The sequence below is a fragment of the Pipra filicauda genome, unplaced genomic scaffold (assembly GCF_003945595.2).
Source record: "Pipra filicauda isolate LSUMZ 115617 unplaced genomic scaffold, ASM394559v2 scaffold146_size1912638_pilon, whole genome shotgun sequence".
NCBI lineage: Eukaryota > Metazoa > Chordata > Aves > Passeriformes > Pipridae > Pipra > Pipra filicauda.
Genome location: NW_024103951.1, coordinates 509,805 through 534,227, shown reverse-complemented (window position 1 = coordinate 534,227; position 24,423 = coordinate 509,805). Strand labels below are relative to the sequence as shown.

Here is a 24,423-nt window from a genome sequence, read left to right as displayed (position 1 = left end):
TACATTTTCAGTGTATTTAGTGTTCTATTCTTGTTTCAGACATATCTCACTAAGGCACTGGGTACAGCTTTGTTCTGTTAGGCTTCCTCTCTCCCACAGCCTGGTACACTTTGGTGATTTCTGCTTTAATCCAGTGTTGTGTGTATACAATCAGTTTTCTCTTTCCCTAATTTCAGATTGGTAACTTAGTGCAAGAAAAATAAAGGTTTTGTGTTACCCAGGGTTCGATTTCTCTGCTGAATCTCTTCTTTGTTTGTTTTGGTTTGTTGGGTTTTTGTCATTCTTGGGTTGGTTTTTGTGTGTATGTATTCTTATGCCCAGTAAAAGCGCTCTCCTATTTATAAACTAAAATTCCTTTAGTAAAGTTTTGTAAGGAGAAAAATGCAACTCCTCCTGTGCTGGTCAGTCTTTGTGATATTTTTCCAGGTGTGTAAGCTCAGTGTGCAAGACAGAGCTCTAGTAACTGGAGAAAGGTTGCTACCAATGCACCTTGCAAAGTCAAGAGCTCTCAGGGATGCAGCTGAAAACCACATCAGCTCAGATGGACTGCATTAAGATAAAAACACAGGTCTAATGGAGCATAAGGAACTCTTGTAAGAGAAAATTCTGTTGTTTTTGTTTTTTTTTTTTTTTGTAACAGTATGTCCATTTACCTACACTAAATTTAATCTGTGTGGAACTGACTTGAAATAATAACCTCTTGAGACAAAATCAGATCACAGAACTGGTCTTTGTGCCAGTTTTATTACCTTTAGCCCACACCATAACCTGGATATTCAAGGTTAACAGATTGAAAAGCATCAAAAAATTAAAAAGGGACAAAAAAAAGAAGCTTGTATTCTTTCAGCTAATGAAAAGGAATTACTAAAAGAGCCTTAAACTTACCAATTATGAAATCTCGTAAGAAGTTATAGAAGGTGCAGCCAATACTAGGAACTAGAGGTAACACTTCCTTTTAAAAATTGACTTCTAGTGCAATGTTTTAATATTTTTCTGTGTAGACATTTCACTGAAGACATTTTTTAGTTATTAACTATTATGTATATTAACTATTATGAATATTAACTATTATGAAATAAGGATTTTCCACATTTTTTACTAAACTAATTTCTATCTGAAAGCAGCCTGATGCAAATTATGAATTTAAACAAGCAAAATTTAGAGAACAATAAATTACATTTGTTTCTTTTTACAAAATGATGTTAATGTCAATATAAATATTAAGAGAAAGTTTTTTATTATTACTTAAACCTGTATTTTCTTTCATTCTTTAATTTAAAAAGAATCTCAATTTAGTGTAAAGATTACAGTTAGTTTCAAATCAGCAAATAATGAGAATTAACCCCTTTGACAGGGTATGTAGATTTGCAGTCCTTGTAGCTGTGAAAAAATATCTGTAATTTCATCCAAGATTACCCAGATTTGTAGCTAATCTAATGCAGAGGATTGTCAGGGGCAAAGTTCCCTGTGATCTGGCAGTAGGTGAGCAGAGGTCTCACGAGGTGCTGTGGGGCTGCCCCATAAGTGAACCAGCTCCAGTGGGTGCTCAGTAACGTGGAGCTCTTCCTTCCCTCTTGCAGTTGTCCCAGAGAGACCTAATTTGCTGCTCTGCCCCCTGGGAAGAGATGGGGAACTCTCTTCGCTGCTTTTGGAGAGGCAAGTGCTATGATGTAAAAATTAAACCCGGTATCACAGTGTGTTAGAGCTGAGATTTGGTTAGTCTGGGTCAACACAATTCCTAATTGTGGTTTAAGTAGCAGACTGAGCTCTTTTAAGTGGGGCAGAGGGGTTACAGGTTATAATGGTGACTGACTACTTGGCTGTCTTCCTTAATGATTCCATACCATTTTGTTGAACCTTCCTTTGTCCAGTTAAATGTGAACATGAGGCTGGTCAGCTGGGATGTAAAGGCATGGCAGAACTGGTTTGTATGGGCAGGTGCTTTATTGAGTCAGCGATCACTTCACAGTGGGATATGTGAGGTCCTTGGCTTCTATAACGGAGCTCTGAGGTTTTAATTTGTGAAGATAAAATGTGAACACTGACACTCTCAGTTGTCTAACCCTTAATCATCTTTCAAGCAAATCTGTGGACTACTCTGCAAAACATGAGCAGTGGTTAACACATGAAGCAACGTGCCTGCATTGAGCTGACTTTATCTTAAGCCACAGACTTTGCAAAAGATGACAGCAAGGGGAAAAGGGATTTGAAAAAATCTTTAGTGTTACTTTTTTGACTAGCTGAGACCCTGAGTCTCCACAACTGGTTGTTCTGAAGGCTAAAATTTAGAGAAATTATGGAAATAATGTAACTTTTTCTGGAAAATTCTTATGTTTGTCACAAAAATAATCTGGCTGGACTAATTGGCATGATTCAGAATTCAGGTGTTTGTGGCTTTGTAAGCAATATTCATTTGGCTTGAATAGAAGATACTGGAGAAGGTAAATCAGTCAGTTTTTTCTAACTTAAGAAATGTTGATCAAACTAAAGATGCTGTCTTAAGGTTCCTCTGTTTTTCTTTTGTGTGCATATTTAGCACACCAGATGGTTAATGCAGTCCTAATAAACTGGTGGGAATATTTAATTAAATGTGGTCCCAGGACATTAAATGTAGAGTATTATTCTTTGGCTGGTGATCAGAGTAAATATTTGGTATTAAGGGAGAGTCCTCATAGAATATTGTTGGTAGTAAATGAAAATCACATTTGGGAACACAAATATGTTCAAAGTAGAACTTTCTTCACAAAGTTAAGACACCTCAAATGCTAATTCCTTTTATATGTGGGGTTTTTTTCCTACCACCAATTCACTATTACTCATTGCTACCCAGTTATTACAAATAGCATGAGAAATCATTTGAAATTTGATAGTCATAGAATAGAATGAGCCTGTTTAAGTCTGTAGCCATTTACTTGTCAATAGTCACATTTTCACTGAACACTGAAGTGCTCAGATAGAACACTGAAAAGCACAGTTAAGAACAACATCTCTGTTCAAGCAGTGATGCTTCCCTTGTAGTGAAGGAAGCCTGTTTGCTCTTTTTGGGATCCAATTCTGCTCTCTCTGTGAGATCTGAGGGCTCAAAACATCTTTCTGTAGTCTGAAAATCCCTCCAGCCCCAGTATGCAAATGTCCACTAGCCCAGCAGTGATACTCCCCTGTCAATAAGCTAATTATCTTCTCAGCCTAACCAGTTTTATGATATCATGGCTTTCTTTACTCCTATTGAACAGCTTTTTTTTTTATTCCCCTGTGAAAGTGAGATTAGTAGAATGAAAACAAGGATAAAACTCAGCCTATTAAAATAGCCTAGTTAATAACCGAAGGGAGGAAGATGAACTAGAAATCTGAAATACATAAATTATGTGGGCAACTGAACTAAAAAGCACATTCTCCTACTGAGTACATCTATTTTGGAACTGGGAAGTCATGCTCTCTAGCCAGGGTTGTCTTTTGAAAAGTCCTCTCACCTTACAGGCAGAGAACATCACTTTCTACTTGTAAGAAGAATGAGAACCAAATTCTGAAGAAAATTTATTTTAAGCAGGTGTTAGAAGTTTCCCTAAACCTTTCCTGACAGAATTAGTGTGTGGTTTTGAAAGAGTAACAGGACCTGCCATTTGACACTATCCCATTTCACTATGGGAAAATCAAAAAATTTGGTAAGAGGTGCTGGGATGGATAGCTAATATCTCTTGATTTCGAGACACAAACACGACTGTCCACACACAGCTGTGGTAGGCGTGTACTGTTAAGTTTGTACAGTTAAGCACTCAAGTCTGGAAGGCCCAGAATCTTAAGTAGCAAAGGTATCAATTTCTTTGAGAGATGGCTTTGAGATGATGTGAGTAGCCTAGCACTGAATTTTACTCTGCCCAGTTCAGTTAGACTGGATTTTGGTAGGACTGTGGCAAACCTTATGTAGCCAAACTGATTGTTAAGAAAGCTTTTTTGCTAATGTTGGCTAAACTGACTTACTACAGAAATAAAACCCTGTGAAGTAGAATCAGATTAACAGAAAACTAGGAACTAGCGAATTCCTCCAGGATGCAGAAGACTCTAAGTATTATCAGGAAAAGTCCCCCTTTGCAAATTATCAGTGGGAAAATTGGTTTAGCTGTTACTGCATAGGAATAAACAAAGCAAGTTCAGAACTAACAGCAAACCCCCAGGGCTAGAGAGCTCCTTTATTTCCTTAGAGATCCTCCCTGCCTCAAAGCTTTCCACTGCATCTCAATTCACAGATGAACACTCTTGGCACCAGGGACACTGGGAAAGGGGTTTGTTTCTACAGCTATCTCTGATGTCCAGGATCTCCACTGACATCCTTAGTCCCTAAAAAAATGTATGAATTTGCATTTGTAGCTAATTTTAATAATTGTTTTAGAGTTAAATCTCAAGAGTACAAAGCTATGGAAGTGCTCTGATTTATTTTACAGTTAAACAGGTGTTTTTTGGTGTATTTTTCAAATTCCTTTGAAACAACAGACTGTCAAACTCCACTTACAAAGTGAAGCCCAAATGGGTTAGATGCCTTTTGAAGGGTTCCACATGGAAGAATGGTGTTTTAAATAAAGTCACAACAGTAAATATTTACTACATAAATATGATACCTGAACAGTAAAAAAAAAAAAAAAAAAAAAAAAAAAAAAAAGAAAAAGAAAAAAGAAAAGCAGTGAAATTTTATGTTTTATTTGAACAACAGGGAAAGGGTTTGAGGAAAGAGGAATCACAGTGGAGTTCATAGAAAATTGCCTCCTTCATTTCACTTTTTATAGGGATCATTAGTCAAATCTGCTGCTGCATTGATGCACATGCACTGCCCTCCCTGCCACGGTCCGTAGGGGAGGAGAGAAGGGCCGCAGCACTGCACAAAGGGGTCCGAGGAGGTTTGAGGTTGCAATGCAATGCTCCTTTAATGGGGGTGCACAAGGGTTTTATGAGCTCTGGCTTGGAATGCTCCAGAAAATGGGGTGGAGCATGAGACAGACAACCAGGGAAACGAATAGGGATAGGGACTCAGGCGAAGAGGAAGGAACGGGGGAGGAACCGGGGAAGGAAAGGGCGTAGCTGTGTCCTCTCTGCAGCTTCTTCAGCCAAACAGAGAGGGAAGGAGGGAAGCGAGCACCACGAGGCATGTCTGGCACATGCCTGGGCAGTTACAACTGTAGGGGAAATCATACAATGTATATATTTATAAACACATGATAACTGTAAAGTTCATATAATAAAGTCCTTTTAATCGCTGTATATCTTTTTTCATTCCTGAAATCATTCCTATTCTGATCCTTGGTCCTCCACACCTCCCCTGAGCTTTGCCAGCTGACACCAGCTAGAGCCGTCTGATGTAATTCTCACTTTCCTCGTGCTATAAGCTTCAGCTATGTTTCTCACTATCTAAGTCTGAGGGGTAGAAAATAACTCTTGCTATCAGAAATAGGTTGTGAGCTTTCACTCAAGTCAATAGTTGAAGAACAGAGGAGCAGAAGGATGGCAATGAAAAGGGCTGGGCTGCTTTGCCACAGGCTTTCTGTGCCACTGAGCAAGTCACTTAATCTCCCTGTACCTGTTTCCCAGCCATATGAGGGATAATAGCTTTTCCTTAGCTTATTGCAGTGTTGGTAGGATAAAGACTTTGGAGAGATTAGGTCCTGTAGCTGGAGGCTTTGAAAAGCACTTTGGATAAAAGAAAATGCTGAAAGCAGCCATGGAGGTCCCAGTGTAAACTGTACCAAAGCCACAGTGGTGTCCTGGCATCCTCCTGGTGTTTGCATCGTGCATCTCCCTTCCCTAGCCTGACTAAGAAAATAATTTCTCCTGTGTAGCTCACACATATGAACAAAAATGAAAGTATATGTCAGGCAGTTTCCCAAAATATTAGGTACACAATCATCCTTAATGTTCTTTCAGCCAGTGCTGAAATGCAAAACAGTAACACTGGATATCTCCACTTCTATCTTAATTAGAGTTGAAGCTCCCTTTAATTGTCAGAGCCAAGTAGTAAATTGCTTCCAAAATATCCAGGTGAGATGACAAATCTCTTAGTCGTGATTTTGACCTACTAGTTTCAGGCCCAATTAGAAGAACTGAGGATGTCTGAGTCAGCTGAGACCATTTTGCTGAATCACTAGGATAGTCCCTAAATGTTTCTTCCAAGGTTGCTGCATAGATACACAGGTCCAGCACCTGCTTTCAGTCAGATTGTTCATGTGCTAACTGAGGCAAAATCTGGCATTGTGGGGACTGAAGGTATAACTAATGTTTTATAAAAAACAACCCAGCTGCTGAGGCTCTGGGCAAGTAGTGCAGTTGTCCTGCAGTGAGTGTACTTGGCACTCTCCCAGAGTTTACTCCAGTGCTCTGACATCACAGAGTGGTTGCCATTTAAGACTATTTGCTAGGGATTTATACTCTTTTTCACCAAGAGTAATAGAATTTTGTTCCCCTTTCAAAATTAATTTGACCTGTTCTTGGGAATGAAGATTCTCAACATCAACAGTAATTTTTTTTCCTTTTCCTAAAAATAAAAGTACAGAGATCTGATGACTAGGGGCCCAGTGATGGAGCTTTTATATAGATTTTGCATTCTTTTGTAGCTCCCCAAAAATCATGCCAGACTATGAGAAATTATATTTTAAAGTTGTGATGCTTCATGTATTTCAAAAGGAAGCTTCTCTAACATAGTGATAATGTTCTGCATAAATTTCTTTGAATAAAGCTTCTGAGAAATTATAAGGTGATACAACATGGTACAGAGGCAATAATAGAAGAATTATGTAAATGTAGGAAGAATTATGCAAATGCAGGTTGGACTTTCATTCTAGAATTTTGGTACTAAGATATAACAGAGAATGTCTATGCTTTCAAGTGATGTAGACCTTCAGTTCCTTTCTTTACTAGAAAACTTAGGTTCAAAGACAAACTCTTATTTGGATGCTTGTGTGGGACTGGAGCCACGTCAGCACACTCTTTTGGTGAGTGCCTTCTGCTCCTTGCTCTGACCCACAGGGCCATGAGTGAGGCAGCTGCTGTTACTGTGTAAGGAGAGCACAATTCCAGAGACACAAGGTTTGGAAAGCGTAGCTCTGCACTGCAGGCAGCACGTAGCTCTGGTTACTCTTGAATTAGATTTTATGTAATTAATTAAGATGGGTATGTTAATTACAAGCTTGCTGTGCCTTAGCATAAAGATTGTCATCTCTTTGCTAGTTACAGTAACTCCTGCTGGATGAGCAGGGCAGCTGTAAAAACACACTGGTTTTCCCATCCCTTCTCCCTTATGCAGGAAATGCCCCAGGAAATGCAATTGAAACTAAGTTAGATGGCAGCAAGGATGCTGGAAGAGAACAAACTAGGAAGTGTCTACTGTATGCCAAACCATTTTAAGGGCAGATTGGAAGGGCAAAAAAAACATGACAGTTACCGGGCAGAAAAGGTATGTGGCAGAACTTTTGAGTTATCTCCTAGCTTTGACCAAGAACACCTCTGCTTTTATAAGCTATGCTTACAGCAAACCTGTATGGCAGGGAAAAACACTTCTCATCTGTTCTGTAGTCTCTAGGATGCCAACAGTACATAGCTCAAGAGAGGAGCTCTCTTAACTTTTGTAGTAGTGAAAAAATTCTGCTTGTTTTGATTGGGAAAATGCCCATTTATGTACTTAACTGCAAAGTTTTACAATTTCAATTTTAGCTCTGTTGTACCAGGAACTCCCTTTGAATTTGTTGATGCTCCAGGGAAGTCTTGTTTTGCATTGTGTGTGATATATATTTTAGTCAGATTCTGATCCTTTGCGACAACTCAGAATAAATCCTGTTGGGATGCTGGCCCATGGCCATTGATGGAGTGATTCCATTGCAGGTGGCAGCAGCATCTGGTTTTTATGTTTTTAAATAGATGGGTCCTCAAATGATGATGGCTCCATTTCTTTTCTTGCAACTAAAGCTTGATAAGGTCATTCTGACTTGCAGTTAAAAAGTGAAGTGTAAGTTACAGCAGAGCTGCAGGTCTGCAAACAGCTGCTCCATCTCTGGGAGCCTCTGAGGGTCAGTGTTATCCACAGGGATCTCAGCCCTCAGGCGATGCTGTCAAACTGAATTCTGCAGCTTAAGGTACCTTTGGGGAACTACTTTGGTGCCCCTCAGCACTTCGACAGTGTATTAATGAGGCCATAATTCCAGCAGCAATAATCAGACCCCAGGATGTAAAGGGGAATGATTCACAGAGAAACACTGTGTTCTCTCAGTCTGGCACTATGGGAAGGCATTGGTAATGCATGAGTGGGATTTGGTGATACTTTTCAGTTCACGTGCTTAGGGATTTCCTCTGCAGCTTCAGGAAAGGTTTTATTTCTCTGCAGGAACAAGTGACAGCAGTCCCTTGGAAGGAGAGGCAGGTTTCACAGGTTAAAGTGTGGGTGTGAAAAATGGTGTTCAGGCCAGCAGGTTGATTTGTCTGTACTAACTCATACTCTGAGACAGATCGGGTCAGTTCTTGGATTTTAAGGAACCTTTGTTTTGTCTTTTGTTATATAGCAAGCTGGGGAAAGTCAGTGTGGATGCTTAAGAAAAGAGCTGATGTGCAGGAGACCAGGGCTCTGTTCATAGCATTGCTACAAATATTTGCCTAGGGTCTGTGGCAGATGCTCAAGCCTGGACAGCTGCTCTGGTGGTATTTGGTGACCACCAATGCCAGAGATGACTAACCCCATGCTGTGTGCAATTCTCACCCCCATTGCCTCCTCTAATTCTTTCTCCCCTGCTTTTGTTTATCTTTACTTAGTTAACTTCCAGCCAAACACAAAGAGCAGGAGAGTGCTTCACTCAGCACACTGAGAAGAAATACAGGGTCACAGCCCTGGCTCCTATAACATTAACACAAAATGCTAAGTGTGTTTCCTTAGCGAGACATAAGCTCTGCCCTGCTAGTCAGGCCTGTGATCAGTTTGGCCATTGGCCTAACTTAGGGTAGATACTCTGAATTGTTTGCTATTTTAAAAGGCAGCAAGGGAGAAGAAGAGTTTGATATAGTCCTATTAAGAAACAGTGTAAAAGCTGATTGTGGTATGAGAAGGAATTGAACAGGAGGGTTGTGATCCAGGAACAGAAAACATGGGTTGAAACAATGGAAAAGTTCTTTTAAGAGATAGATACTTTTTACCTGTTCCAGGAAAGGGGTAGTGAACAAGTAAAGGTGGTCTCAGTCACTTATATTTTCTGGTTTTGATCTAGGTCTGCTCCAGCTCCTACCCAAGGTCCCACCAGTGCCGGGGCTGCAGGGCCTTCTCCTGCTACCAATGTGTCAAGCAACAAACGGCTGCAGCAGACACAAGCCCAGGTGGATGAGGTAAGTGGCTCCAAGTGATCTGTTGCTCACCACAGGAGTGTTGCTGTGGTTATTTTTTTTCTTTAAGATGCTCTTCTCCATGATCCAGCAACACTTGTCTGAAGGCAGTGGATCTGGGAAATGAGGTTTATCAAAGATGGCATTTATGAGGAGCCAGGTAGTACAAGTGAGATTCTGAGTATAAACATCCTTGTACCAGTAACAGTTCTGCAGAATAAATGTGGGCATTGGTGCCAGTTTGGGAATTCCTCCCAGTCAGTCAGGTTAGGAGGATGTATCATAGTGGAACCAGCTCTTTTAATGTGTTCCCATGTTCCTAAAGGTTAGACACTGATCTCACAGACGGTTTCACAGAGACAACCTTTGACTTTTCAGAGGTACATTTGTCAGAGAATTGTGCAGCTGGTTTATAATACCTAAGAGTCCGATCTGTAAACGTTGCTTTGACCTTCCTAGATATTTCCTGGTTTTTTCTTCCATGTCTTGTGGGAAAGTCATCTGTAGGTGGCACCAGACACCACGGAGGAGTGTGGCACACACAGCCTGAAACCGCAATACCATCGCCACTGTGCTTCAGAGAATATTCTTGCTGTTAATAAAATGACTGACATTTCTCATCCTGTATCAGTGCTGATACTGTATTGCAGCTATGTCCATGCGGGTTTTCCCCTCTGATTTCTCTAGACATCTTCTAAGGCCCCGATCATGGTTTTATTCTAGACAAACATTTATTTATTTGACAAAAATGCAATCTCATCTAGACAAGTGTTCACTGCAGTCAGGTTAGATTCAATAAATAGTTACGGGCAAAACAAAAATTGAGAGAATGGGTAGGAAATAGTACACTATTTTGTTTCAGCATTTTCAAATAGTTCAAAATTTTCACTACAAATCATTGTACCAAGAGAAAATTCAGCAAAATGCTAGCTGAGAAATTAATACAATTTGTTCTTTAATTTGATATGAAGTTAAATGTTTGGAAGATTTTAGTTTGGAAAAGCAAGTAAGAAAATTTGGATTGACCAAAACACTTGATTTTGTTTTAGGTTTGGTAGAAAAGTGAAACAAAACTTCTGAGTTTTCAAACAGCATTTAACCCTCTGCTGGTCCTTTCAAAGTTTCTTTCACTACCAGTTTTCATCTCACTGTATTTGAATAATGTATCTTTTTAATTCTGGATTTTTGCAGGTAATAGTTAAATTATATTAGATAAAAATATCATGGAATTCCTTATGACAGCATAGGAGAAGCAATAGGCCAACAGACTTATTCACTGCTAGAATGATTGGACACTACTGAGATTGTTATACTGTCTAACATTTGCATTAGTGATGAATTTCTAAAGGATCTCCATTTAGAGTTATTGGCTTGCTAGAAGAGGATTTTCATCTAACTCAGTGTATAAAATATTGTGTCCTGGCTGTGCATGCTTTATTTGCTGAGGCTGGCCAATGAGGTGGGATGAGCTCCCTGCTACACTTCAGGCTGAATTGTCTCAGGTAAAATATTCTCCTCCTCCGCTTTCAAGCAGGACTTCAAATTATGGCTGGGAAATCATCTTGCCTGAAAGATCTGCAGAATGAGTAAATTCCTTGGTGAAGAAATGCATACAGTTCCCTTTAGAGTGGCCTTTATATAGCCAATTTCACTAGTTCAGGTAAGGAAGATATTAAATATATAAGGAAAATAATGGTTTGTTCTTAGTGAAGTCAACCAAATTGTAGTATAGAGGTACTGGTCTCTGTCAGGTTTTTGTATCTATATTTGTTGGCCAAAAGAAATCAAAAACTTTAAAGGATCTGACTCCGGTATTTCATGATGTCTCTTTATATCACACCTGAGCAGTGTAGCTGTGCTCATCTTGTGCTCACTGTTGTTTCCATAGGCAGAGGTTTGGGGCACTGCCCAGGTAATTGCCACCACGTATCATAAAGGCAAATGGCTGTTTTTGGTATGATATGTCATATTCCAGGGTGTGAACATTCAAGTGACCTTCAGCTTTCCTCTGTGTGGGATCTCATGTGAGGCTGTGCCCTTGCAGGTGGTCGACATCATGAGGATGAACGTGGACAAGGTGCTAGAGAGAGACCAGAAGCTTTCAGAGCTTGACAACCGGGCAGATGCCTTGCAAGCAGGTGCCTCACAGTTTGAAACCAGTGCAGCCAAACTGAAGAGAAAATACTGGTGGAAAAATTGCAAGGTAAAGAATATAAATTCTTGTTGAGAATCACTTCATGGCAGGAATACTTTCACTTGCATTTAATTCATTTGCCTGCAGGATGGCATCTCTGAGTCATCTCTTTTTGTCAAAGGGAGAAAGACATGCCTTGCCCTCTGGGCTCCATAAGTCAAGCAACTTTGATCTTTACTGGACCCTAAAAATTCTGCAGTATATAAAATGTAGATACAAATTTCGATGCTTCAGTCAGTGCCTGCAGATAGGGATGGGAAAGTATTCCGTGTCAGTTCATGTTCCCCGTGTGAATGATAAAACCTGAGCAGGTACAGTGAATTCTAGTACTGGAAGAAAAGAAGCTTTGTCCTTGTGGGAGATCATCAACCTCTGGATCTTCCATTAGGATGGTAAACCAAACTAAAAAAAAAAACCAACTTGGTTTCACAAACTGCTGTGAGAAGTAAGGAAATTACAGTATTTTATAAAGAAGGGCCAATTAGGATAGAGCAGGACTTTTATCAACCTTCTCTGCTGTCTTCAAAGTCTTAGCCTTTCCCAAGAGCAGAGGGAATCTCACTCTCCCTTGCTTTTTCAGATCTCCCCCAGTATTTGTGTTTTCTGGACCCACAAAGTTCAGCTCCTCTTACTCATCCAAGATCCCATACCCTTGCTTCTTTCTACTTATGCACCACCAACATTAACACTGTGACAAAATTTCAGCTCCATTTCCATTTCTCTTCAATCTTTGCTGCTGACTACTCGTGTCCACCCACATAAACCCACCTTTTCCCAGGGGAGAATCCCACGTGTATCCCTTGCCAGTCTGTTGTCTGCTCTGTCTCTTCAATCCACAGCACTATAAAGTGTAAAACAAGGCAAAATATTCTGGGTAAACTACATGCACAAACACTCCAGGAATAAGAGGACCTAGATTAGAAATTCATGTGAGCAGTTCCTCTGGGCCTCTTCTACCTGCTGCCCAGTGCAGGAAGCAGGGCTTCTGGGAGCTACAGGCACAGATTTTGAGTGAGGTTCACCCATGTGGCTCCAGTGCCCACAATGACCTACACTAGACTAGACTTTCAAACCTACTCTCATTCTCCTTTCCTCATTATCCCTTCCTGCTTTACCCTGACAAACAGAATCCCCCTGTCCTTCCTCTGGCTCACAAACTCTGGAAGGAGAGGGAAGTAATAAAAAAAATCTCCTGCAAGCCAACGGCTGGCTCTGTCCTTTAGACACATATTAGGAGGAATGGAGGCCTTGATTTGCCACGCTTAGGTTTGTTGGGTTTCAGTCTTTCCATTCTCACTGGGGTAATAATGGCACCTGGACTGCAGCATCCCTGGTGGCCTCGTTAGCATTCAGCAAGTCTCTGTGGGGGCCTCTACCCCACACAGCTCAGTGCTGGTGTGGTCTGTGCACAGCTGCCTCTGATGTACCTATTCCTGTGGGAGCAGACTTCTGCTTTGCCATGAGTGATTTCCAGGAGAACATGCTGGAAACCATGCTGGTTAGCGTGGGCTTCCTCTCCCAACAGCACAGGTACACAGAGCAGCACCAATAGCTGGGAGGCATTAGACATCTCCAGCTGCCTCTGCACTGCCACGGGGAACCTGGGAAAGAGTGATCCAGTTACTCTGGTATAAAGTGGTACATGCCATGTGTGAATCCAGTCACTTAAATCACCTTTGGAGTTGTTTTACTTTGGAAACGTACTTTTTCTTTACTGCTGGAAATGGATGAGGTTGGTCACTGCATCTTTAGCTGACAGGCAAGAACTGACTAGCTTTGAAAAGAGGTTTATGACCATTGCTGGTGGTCAGCTGTTCTTCAAACTGACACTAACTTTGGGGCCTTAACAGTCTGTTACAGTGAGTCTTTTCAAGAATTAAAAGTATGAGGAATGAATCACTAAGTAAAAGCAAAAAAATTGAGGGATTAATGTCTTTCATGTGAAAACCTGACTTTTTCTTTTCTATAACTTTCTTTTTCTAGATGATGATCATCCTTGGTGTAGTATGCGCAGTCATTCTCATTATAATTATAAGTGAGTAATTAATTTTCTCTTTCATTTATGATCTCAGTAGCTTGTGACTTAAGAAATGCTGCTATATTAAAAATTAAAACAAACCAAAAAAATGGATATAAAATATTTAAACTGATTAATTTGTGAAATTTCCCTTCTAGTATCGTGCTTTTATAGTAAGAATTACTGCAAACTCTCTGGACACATATAGGCAGAATTTGTTGACATTTAATGTTTTTTTACATTAGCATGTTACATAACTTTTCCTAGGATTAAAGACTTCCTCTTTATGTTTTATATAAATTTTTATGCAGTCTCAGAGATCTTCCTTTCATTACAATGAGGGCCACAGTCCTGTGTTTTCTACTGAGAACAGTAATATTTGAATTACCTCATGCCTATAAAAGGAGGGTGAAGCCCCACAGGCAAACAGGCATCTGATGAATTTTTTAAAGTGTGTAGGTGCCTAGTTCCCACCAAATCAGCTGGAATTTGAGATGTTAGAGTGCTTCTGAGGATCCCTTTGTATCTTGAATGCCTAAAATGTTGTTAAAAGATGGCCCAAAGTCTTACTGATTTATTTTCTCAAAAGATATCTCATTCCACATATTTGTTACAGGAAAGTTAGCTATGAATGAATAATAGCAGTCGTGCTGGTTGGGACCCAGGGATCTTGTAATGACAGTAATTGAACATTTCATTTATGTAACCTCTGTATTAGCAACAGCTGTTATGTGACATAACTGGAATATTGCATTAACTCCTAAGAGGAAGATTTCTTGAGTTAGACAATCCAGCTAGTAACCCAGAAGGGATTCACCAGCACTGTGGATGTGAGTTAATTCCCAACTCTCAAATTACATGCCTTGCATTCAGGGTGTTTCCATTTTCCTCTGTTGCTTCTCTAAAGAAGGCTTACAGAATCACCTGTAAACATGACTAAATGCAATGAGATACATGTGACAGTTTATTAGTCTTATGAATGCTGGCACCAGAGTGACCCAGAATAATTCTAGGGTTTCATAACACTGATACAGCAAGAATGGGAAATGGTTACATATTAATTAACTATATTAACTGGGTACTGAAGGCAACTGGCTTCAAGAGAAAGATGGGCCTTTGTTCTGCAGTCTAGAGCAGCAACCTGGAAAGACAGGTGTGCAGCCATTGAACTAATTGCTGTGTATATACTCATCACTGACCACTGTGTGTATCTTAACAAGAAAGTAAAAACCAGTCAAGATAACTCATAATTCCTCCTTAGAAGCTAAGACTGAAATTATATATAAGTAATAATATAGTTTCCCTCCTTGTTTTAAATGTTGGATGCCTGTCCTGGTAAGTTAAGAAACAGCAGGTTTGACATGGGTTAGGTTGGGTTTCATCATTAAACCCAGGTCATGGCTCACCACAGTGAGATCTAGTGCAAGGTCAGTGAGATTTAAATGTATCTGGACCTCAAGTTCTTTTTCCAGTCTATTTGATTCTTCTGTAATAGTGCCTAAAGGTTGCAGCTTCAGGAAGGACTCTGTGTATTGAACTCAATGCTGTATTTATTTACAGTAGCTCTCAAGTATATGTTTAAATCCTATAGACATCAAGCATCCAAGTGCTGTCAGAGACAAGTCCTGCATGACTTTTCCAGTCCCTGATTTGAACAAGATCATACCCTCTATGCAGGGCTGGCTATGGGTGCAGATAAACTGAGCCATTCCTCACAGCAATGAGCTACCATGTGTGGTGAAATGGCCCAAGCCAGGCTTTCTACCATCCTGGTAGTGGGGCCCTGGAAAAGCAGGCACACAACCCATGGCATTGCAGGTGTTGCTGGAGCTGACGATGGCAGCTACCATCACTGTCTGTCCTTGCCCTTTCTATCTTTTGAGCCACAGTCTCCCCTGCTTTCCACTGCAGTTTCCCCTCCAAACTCCTTCTGACATGGGAGAAGCATCCCCATTTCCCCTAGGAAGGAATATTGTGTGTAAGATGTGTTATGCTCTTTTAACTAAGATCTGCTAAAGATGTTTGCAATTCTCTGACATCGCACACTTCTGTAAGATAAAGCACAACAGTAACTCTGTAATAACTGTTGGGTTTTGTCTTTTTTTTTTTTAATCTTTCTTTCCTTCTGCTTTGTTTCCCAGTTTATTTCTCCACTTGAAAAAACAAAGAAGGAAGACTTGGCACAACTTTGTTCATATCAACTGACAATATCAGTGTTCCTTTGTTGAACTCCGCTTTTTAATTCCTGGTGTCTTGGGATTTTTGCTTGTAATAACCCATAAGCATTCAGTGTGGTGTATTTTGGAATTCTGTTGTTTCCACAAGAAACTGTACCAGCTAAATACTGCCAAGTAGTTCCATACACTGTCTTATCACTGTGTCTTAAAATGTGTATGCACTGACCTTCAGAAACTGTAGTATATGAAAAGCATCCTAAAACATCTCAGAATCAGAGAATACAGTTATGGGGAAGCTCCTGCTTAAAGGGACACTGTCAGGTGCATTGGACCCAAACCTAAGGTTGCAGCAAACATTAGGGCCTTCTCAATCTGAGCACCTAAAGTTGGATGGCAAAATCCATTGTCAGATGTAACTTTTTGAGGAAGTATCTGCTACTCCCACTGAAGAGAGTGATACCTGCAAGTATTCATGTAAGATATCATAGTTCAACTTAGCTAACCAAACACAGATTTTTTGAGATTAGTTGTAGTATCCAAGTCTAAAACCATTGCCTGCAGAAAGTAAATAAGACTAGTTTATTATCTTCCATGGATTTAAATTTTTCCTTATGGAAAACACCTTATGGTGTTCCGAACAACCAAGATGGCCTCAATATGAAAGCCAGAAAGAAAACTATACGACAACTAAAAAGCATGAGCTAGTACAATCCTGGAAAATCCAAGCAAAATGTAAAAATGATAACACAAGCATCATCGATGACTAAGATACAGTCTCTTGCTAAAAACTCAAGGCACTGTTTGTCAGGCTTCATGGGACTCCCGTGAATGCCAAACCCCAATAGTTAGGCCCTGACTTAAACCACATGAACAGCTTTGGTGGTGTCGGTGGCTTCCCAGCACAGCTGTAGGAAGCTCCCTCTGCACCAGTGTGCAGGAATGGTCCCCACTGTGAGGATCGTTCAAAAATCAGGAAGAAGAAGGTATGGGGGAATAGTAGAGAGAGGCTGAGAAAGGGAAGGTGCCTAGCAAAGCTTTCCTGGAGAAGAGGAAGGCAAAGAAACACTGTTCAAAGTGGTGGTGTTAATAGGCTTTTAAAAAATTGATTTTGTGTGTGTGTGTGTATAGTTCATAAACTATAGTGTCATCTTTGTAAAGTGCTCAGCTGAGATACCTATCATACTCAATTAGTTTAAACTAATATTTGATGTAATTAAAAGAAATTATATATTGTGGCTTAAGAGAAAGTTCTTGTATGCTTTTGTGAATTTCTTGGGGTTTTATCTTTTTAAAACACTGAATAGCTCAATCATAGTTAACCAAACTAAAAATGAATTATCAAATTTTGAGCCAGGCAATTCAGAAAGGGTCTTTTTAGGGTAACTCCTTCAGAATTTCTAAAAATAATTCATAGAATAAAATATATGTAATTTGGTAGGTTGAAGGGTTTTTTGTCTGCAATTTAATTAGGGAATAGAAATGGTGATAATAGTAGTGTAAATCTTTCCACCTTGGAGTCTCTCTCTTGATAGGGTTTAGATTAAAAACATAGAGACCCAGACCTGTTTGTTGCAGTGAATCTATATACAAATTGTGCTTAAGCAGAATTTTGAAGAGAGAATAAATAATGATCAATTGAAAGCTTTCAATTGCATTTTTCCCTATGTATTTATTACTTCATAGTCACATGCACTGTTTTGTGTCATTAAGTAGTAAGTGGCCACAGTCTTAATGAAAGTGAAGGTTCAAAGTTACTAATGTGCCACTGGACTCCGTGGTATGCCCTGTTCACTTCAGTCCTTCAGCTGGGTAAGCACAGAAACAATTCTGAAATCCTCATGGGCCAGACAGAAAACTTGGCTGTCATGAAGGACCTGTCACTATGAGGTGACACAGCTGAGTACTGTGTATCATTGAGGCTTCACTGGAAGAGGAATAAGCCATCCAACTTCAGGAAACCTTTTAAACTACTAATAATTGGACAGCTGATATGAAAGAATTTTCTCCTAAGGGTGAGTCCTGCCACCCATACCCATGTTGAGCATGGGTTAATCCTCACAGGGCTTCTCTACTGAAAGGATGCACGAGATGAAGACAGCTTTCACTGGAGCTGGTACAATCAGTAAGGTTTCAGGCTGATTTAGAGCCTTAATGTAGATGTTCCTTCTCCTCTGAGAGCCCGAACTGACTACTGGGACGATAGGGCTGCAAATACACATCCTGAGTTTGAATCCTCTAGCTACAAAGATGCAAAGTTCCCAAATGAAACTGTGGTGAAAGTGCTACAAGGATGCAAAGCTTACATCCTCCTAGCTAATGTAGCTGAAGAAAGTTAATAATCCAAGTAGGAGCTTTAGGTGAGAGTGGAGATGGTTGTGGCAGGTGTACTCATTGTCTCTCAAAACTGTAACTAACGAGGATGACTCCTAAACCTTAGTGAGAATTCGCAAGGAAGAACCCAGTCAAGAAACCTACCCTCTGGTGGGTTGTAAAATGTTTGTGAAGAGACTATTTCCTCCTGATTGCTAATGAAATATGCTAAATTAATATGTTTAACTCTTTGAAGTTGGTTGCACATAGTGTGCTCATGAATGCTCAATATTTGCTACTAGTTGTGCTGTAGTGGTTGGTTGCAATTGGTAAGATAAACCATGTAACCTTTCTGATTCAGACCAGGGATCATGAACAAGTGTGTCCTTCCCTGAAACACAGACCCAGAGCTGTACTGCTCCTGCAGAGGGTTAAATCTTCACCAAGGAGCATATGGTAATATAGGACTGCTCAGGGTCATAGGTTGTGCAACAGCATCACATATGTGTAGACTGATGCAGAGGACAATCTATATAAACACAGTTGGAGATCTTATGTGTGTTGAAGCCAGGATTGATTGCTTTCTACTCACTGCCTCTGCATTTAAAATGTGCAGTTACAACTGCCTACCTGCAATAGTAAATTTTCCATGAAAAGTTTAACTCATTCTTGTTCAGTCAGCATTGATTAGAATTTCAATTACTGGGTAGAATTTCAACTGCTGCCCTTCATCACTAAATACTGCCCAGGCTCTCACCTTGGGCTGGTTAAAAAGTCACAAAAAGGCTTCCTTTTAGTGACTCCCCAGCAAACCCTCAGAGGACTCCAAGGCCATTGGTTTCTGACTGCCACTTTGGGGACTGAACTGAAGACTCCTCTGGTTGGAATGCTTTTGATAGTTTCAGCCAGAGTTTGACATTGCTTTAGATTTGCATATTCCATCCTTATAAGAAGCACTTCCTCTGCTTTCTGGGCCATCCAGCTGTACACATCTGGGATGCTGTACAGCATGAGCTGCCATTCAGACACAGCACTGCTGAAAGGAGGTGGTTGGGAGCTGGTCAGTGCCTGTACCATGGCTGCTGTTTGGCTTGGCAATGATCCTATGTCAGCATCTGAGCTTGAGGACGTGCTGTTTGCATCCACTGTGCTCAGGCTAGTGAGGTCCTGCTTGGGCATTACACTTTTCTCTCTAATTTAGCTTACCTTGCAGTAGCATAGATGTGGCTTTAAACCTACAAACATTGTTACACAGAACTTGGCAGGAGAAGGTAGTGTGGAACCCATATGAGGTACTTGACCTGATTTTCACTCGACAACATTATGTAACAGCACAGTCAATCCAACATAGTCCAACGTAATCCAATACTACTAGAAGGAGGATGGGAGAATCTGATAAAGATTCTGACTCTAACCTAGGGTTTGTAAGGCAAGAATTGATTTAGAAATGTAGTCAGTTGTATTTTTAAAGCTGGCACTTTCATTCTATTGGAACCTGGATGAGGTTAGCCCTGGAACAGTTCAGACAAGTAAAATAATTGTTTGGGGTTTTTTCTTTTTAAATAGTGATCTGCAATAAGTGACTTAAACACTCACAATGATGGAAGAACAGGACAGTATTAACTGTGCAAGGAATGAATTAGAACAGCCACAATCTGCTGGTTTTGTATGAGTAGCAAGACCTTTTGAAATTCTACCATTTCTGTGTCTCATTTCTGTCACTGCTCCTCTGACAGGGCTTCACATAACTTTAATTTTATGAACAGCTGGACTACTTCTTGTCCGAATACAATGGATTTTAGCTCTTAAGAGCAAGTTCCTGACTTAACAGCAGTATTAGAGCATGCCTGCAAAATGGAGATGTGCATCTACCACAGCAGACTCAAATTTCAGGAACTTTTAGAAGCTCAGATGTTACTCAACTCTCATGTTTTACAGAGTGAATTTTTCTCTATTCCATGGGACGTTATCCACAGAGTGGGAATATGTATAATCTATTACTTTTTAATGACAGCACCATGATTGCATATGTTAGTGCCAGACCGTCACAAATAAACTAGAGAGCACTTGGGTATGATCCAGGATTTAGATCTCAGTCCTGCTTCTCCTGCCCTTTAAACAGGGAAGAAGGCTAAACCAGCAGCCATATAAGGCACTGGGCTTCCTCCCAATGTACACAGTGAGTATTGGAGAAAGGCTTCAAAGAGACCAAAGTCTCTTTGCTCTGGATTTTGTCTTGACCTGAACTTTAGACCCATAACAGATCATAACCTTTGGGCCCACTGTAGTCAGAAGACTGAGATGCTCTTCCAGCCAGTTCTTCTCTCACCTGATTTAGGCCCCTCTTGCCAGACAAGATACATTTGAGCATGTGTTTCTTCATGGAAGACAAAGCACAAGCACTCTCCAATTACCTTCTTTAAAAGCAAAACAAAAAAGGCTGAAGAAAGTAGTTTGAAAAAAATGAATTGGAGCTAGAGAAATGATTGGCTGAAGGTTTCTCAAATGGTAACATTATTTTCAGGAGGAATACTAGGTTGGGATGTATGAAACAATCAAAACAGAACCTTACATTAACTGTTCTTTCTGCATCTGGTCTCCTTCAGAAATACTTCTCTATTCCACTTCAGGAAAGGATTTTGTTTTCTTCAGCTGGCTTCCCTTCCTCTGTTCATTAATGTGTCAAAATTGATGTGCTCAATAGCTTTTTTTCTCCATTGAGAACCATAAGACTCTCTGCCTTTAAACACATGCATAAAAAGATATCTGAGCCACCCAAGGAGTTTACCTTCCTTTCTGATGCATTGACATTTAAAAGCTACATCTTGCAATAAAGCAGAAAAACTGTGGCAGTCTGGTTACATGCAGTTTTGGTGGAGTAAACACTTGATTATTCAACAATGAGTCATTCCTGCAGTAACCTCATTCTGTCATGACTGTATCACATCTGCTAACTCTCCAAAGCAAAACCCATAACCTGTACTGGTTTAAAACATGAATACAGCCTCGTGGTTCATACATAACACTATTCAACCAAAGAAGCCATGTGCTATAAGTTTAAAAGGGCAAAGTACTTGTTCTCCAAGAGAAAATATCATATAAAACAACAAAGACAATTAGGAAAAAAAACCTTCTCCATTCTTTAGCTCTTCTCACAGTGTCTGGTTTCTTCATTATTCAAGTCTCTCTTTGTTCTCTTAGAAAGCCTTCATGTTTTTGGAGTGTAGTGTATTTGGAACATGGTATATTGGGGCCAGGATTGTTCTGCCCTCTCAGTTGACTCCCTGTCTTCTGCCACATTCTTATTGTTGAGCTCAGTCCAAGTTCAGGTAGGCCTTGAATGGAGCAGAATCTCTTCCCCATAATGCCCTGCTGTCCTCAAACCAGCCTTCACTCTCTGGACAAGAACACTGGAGGTAGAATATGCCTCCGGGGTTTTAATTTGGTTCAAAATTACGTGATACAAAAGAAGGTTGCTGGCTGTAAGAAACAGCATTTTTACTCCACTACTTTAAATTGTATCACTGGAATTTTAATTAAATGTATTTAACACTTCTTGTAACAATAATTCATCAATTTTGTTGAGAAGAGAGGAAACAGCAAATAAGGATAGTGTGGTAATGACAATATAGTAAATTGGGAAATGCTTTAAGTGAAATGTAGCCAACATTCAGAAAACTCCTTTTATAAGTGGCTCTACCTAAGAGCACCTTTTGTATGTTAAAATTAAGAGGTGCTCATCTATTGAAGTAAATTTACCTACTTAAAATGAACTATGACAGATGGTTAAGGTTTTTTTCCTTGAAAATGCAGGAGATATATGCAGAAAGGATGATCTAACATTTTTTGCAGAGAATGCCATTTTGCTTAGAGTGCCATTGGAGTATCCAAAGACATGCTGCAGAAGTGGTCAAGGACTTCAGTCAAACAGGACTTCAGAGCTCTTGGTGCAGTAACAATACACCCCGAGTGCCCACTTTGTTCTACAGGTCTCTGCAATGGAATCTTTTTGACACAGCATGATTATTTTGCTTACCCTCATTCCACTCTGGTATTTACGCTTGTCCACCAATAAATGGTCTAAGCAGAGGACAGAAAATGACTTTGCTGAGTCCACTACATTCCTGTCATGTATATGTGAACACATGGTGGTGGTCTGAGCTTTCTGTAATGAAAAGTTTAAAAGAATTAAATCAGTTTCTCCCCCTGATACGTTACAGGTTTGTTTAAAGACAGAGCAAATAATGGCAGCTGCAGTTATTTTCTTTGTAAGATCAGTGATTGAGATACTGCACGTAATGGAGCTACAAATTCATAGATGCACAATGCATAAACTTTATTTTTTTCAGAAGTTTAGCTATTAATTTTTATAGTATTGACCTGAAAGTTTGCAACAATTTCTTTATTAATTAAAGTAGTCTTGGCTGACACCAAAAATTCGGTGGTCAGGGTGTCTACCATGCCACTAGCAAGCTACTAAATAACGCAAGGTCAGTCTTTCACGAAGCTTAAAGGGAAAAAAAATATTCTGAATACAAGTAGAAATGTATGGTAAAGACCATGGGTATAGAGTTTAACCATTACTTTATTTAACTATTATTTAAGGAATTAGCAGCTAAACAAATGGTCAAATAATTAGCTTCCAAAGCCTAATTATAGGTGAAAGAATATTTTTTTCTCATTAAAAATGCTTACTTCAATCTATGTTACATTTGCTTTTTTCCCAAACAGTAAAATGCTAGTGTTGCTACGACACAGTCACAGGTCTGCACAATAAAATATTACAGATAGCCCACTACTTGTCATGAAAAACATCGTTATTTTGTCTTGTAAATGAAAAGTCCTCCATCCCCCGACCACATACGTGGTAAAATATTAGTCACTTTACACTTATCAGCATCACTGAAAGATTAGAAATTAGTGCCTCCTACTCATGAGCAGGACTTGAAAACATGCTTTATCTGTTGCAAAAATACATTCTGAGGGGGAAAACACCAACTGTTGTAGAGGTTAAATTTTTCTTTGATGACTCCTATTCTTTTTTCCTCCCCCTTTTCAAAAGAAGTGCTTATATACATAGACAGGCATTTGCCTCTTCCCAAATATGAAAGAGGTTAAACGTAGCCAGTATGTACTTTGAGCAACCTTTAGTTTGTTTTGCAGCATAAAAAGTTTTCTAAGTGGCAGTATATGAACTCTTATTATAACCTTGTTATGCTCATTGCAGGAAATTAGTTCATAGCCAGCTAATTAGTATTTTCCTTAATGACACATGCTGGAGTCTTGACACAGAAGAGCAGCCTCTGGAGGTGCTGTGTAATCAATTCAGCACTGTGGTATTTCACACTTGCCAGCCTCGAGTGAGGAGCAGGGCATGCCCTGTTCTGGAAGTGAGTTCCCTATGTGCTTAAGCATATAGTGAATTTCTGTTCTCTGTTTAACACAATAAAAAACCACCCTCATTTTGCCTTACTAAATCCAGGTCTGATATAGAATCAGTGCTGTGTCCTAATTGAGGAAAGGAAAAGCCTTTCCACTGAATGACAGAAAGATTAGGTAGAGAAAGACCCCTGGCGGTTTGCCTGGTCCAATGTCCTGCTCAAAGCAGGGCCACCTGTGAGGTTGGATCAGGTTGCACAGGGTTTGTCTTGATGAGTTGTGAAAATCTCCAAGGCTGGGGATTCCACAGAAAATTCTGCCATTGAATATGTTCTCAGCCTTCCCAATGGTGATAAAAGTGCAGTATCCACCTTCATAAGTATATGTGGTTTATATTTTTGCCTTTTTTTCTGTTGTGCACTGAACTGATTAGAGTCAAATTCAGATCTAATGGGAGTAAGTGCAACCCCATTTTTCAAAGAACTTCCATTGACATCAAGAACTTTTCTTTGTTTCTTATTGACATTGGACTGAGCCATCTGATCACACTGAGGAAATCAGTGCATTCTCTCCCCTCTGTGTATGTGAGCCTGCTTCTCTGACACTGAAGCTGAGAATAGGACAGATTCAGGACATCTGGTAAGTCTTGTTCTGTACTCTGAGGTCAGTGACAAAACCTAGACTGGCACCAAAGAAAGGAGAGGATGTACTGAGATTACTCTTTCTTCTCACAAGTCACCTTGGCAATGCCATCCCTCTTTCAAATGCTGATGGAATGGCAATGCAAAACAAAAGCCTTTCTTCTACCTCTTTCCTTGTAATTCTTCAAGCTTTATTTCATGTAATAGGAATAGTGAGAAATAAGTTTTCAGTTGCCCTTTTAAAAACCCAAACTCCAGACCAAATTTCTAATTGCATTCTTTCAAAGGCCACACAGTAGTGTTAAGCTCTGTAGTAATGCACTCGGAAAGGACCTGAAAGCCTGTGCTGAGAACAGCATCTCT

At 39.9% G+C, this 24,423-nt stretch overlaps 1 protein-coding gene and 1 long non-coding RNA gene across 2 annotated transcripts in view; one reads left to right on the top strand and one right to left on the bottom strand.

Moving 5' to 3' along the window:
- The window catches only part of LOC120322719, a 30,382-nt gene extending 17,826 nt beyond the window's left edge, over positions 1-12,556 (bottom strand). The window contains exon 1 of the long non-coding RNA XR_005562575.1: positions 12,305-12,556. This is a non-coding gene — a long non-coding RNA (uncharacterized LOC120322719). The remainder of the gene's footprint in view (positions 1-12,304) is intronic.
- Positions 1-17,379, top strand: part of LOC113992227 (vesicle-associated membrane protein 2-like) — a 43,938-nt gene extending 26,559 nt beyond the window's left edge. The window contains exons 2-5 of the mRNA XM_027729330.2: positions 9,231-9,345; positions 11,387-11,545; positions 13,520-13,571; positions 15,695-17,379. Coding sequence (XP_027585131.1) covers positions 9,231-9,345; positions 11,387-11,545; positions 13,520-13,571; positions 15,695-15,711 — 343 coding nt within the window. The 3' untranslated portion in view covers positions 15,712-17,379. The remainder of the gene's footprint in view (positions 1-9,230; positions 9,346-11,386; positions 11,546-13,519; positions 13,572-15,694) is intronic.
- The last annotated feature ends 7,044 nt before the right edge of the window (positions 17,380-24,423 follow it).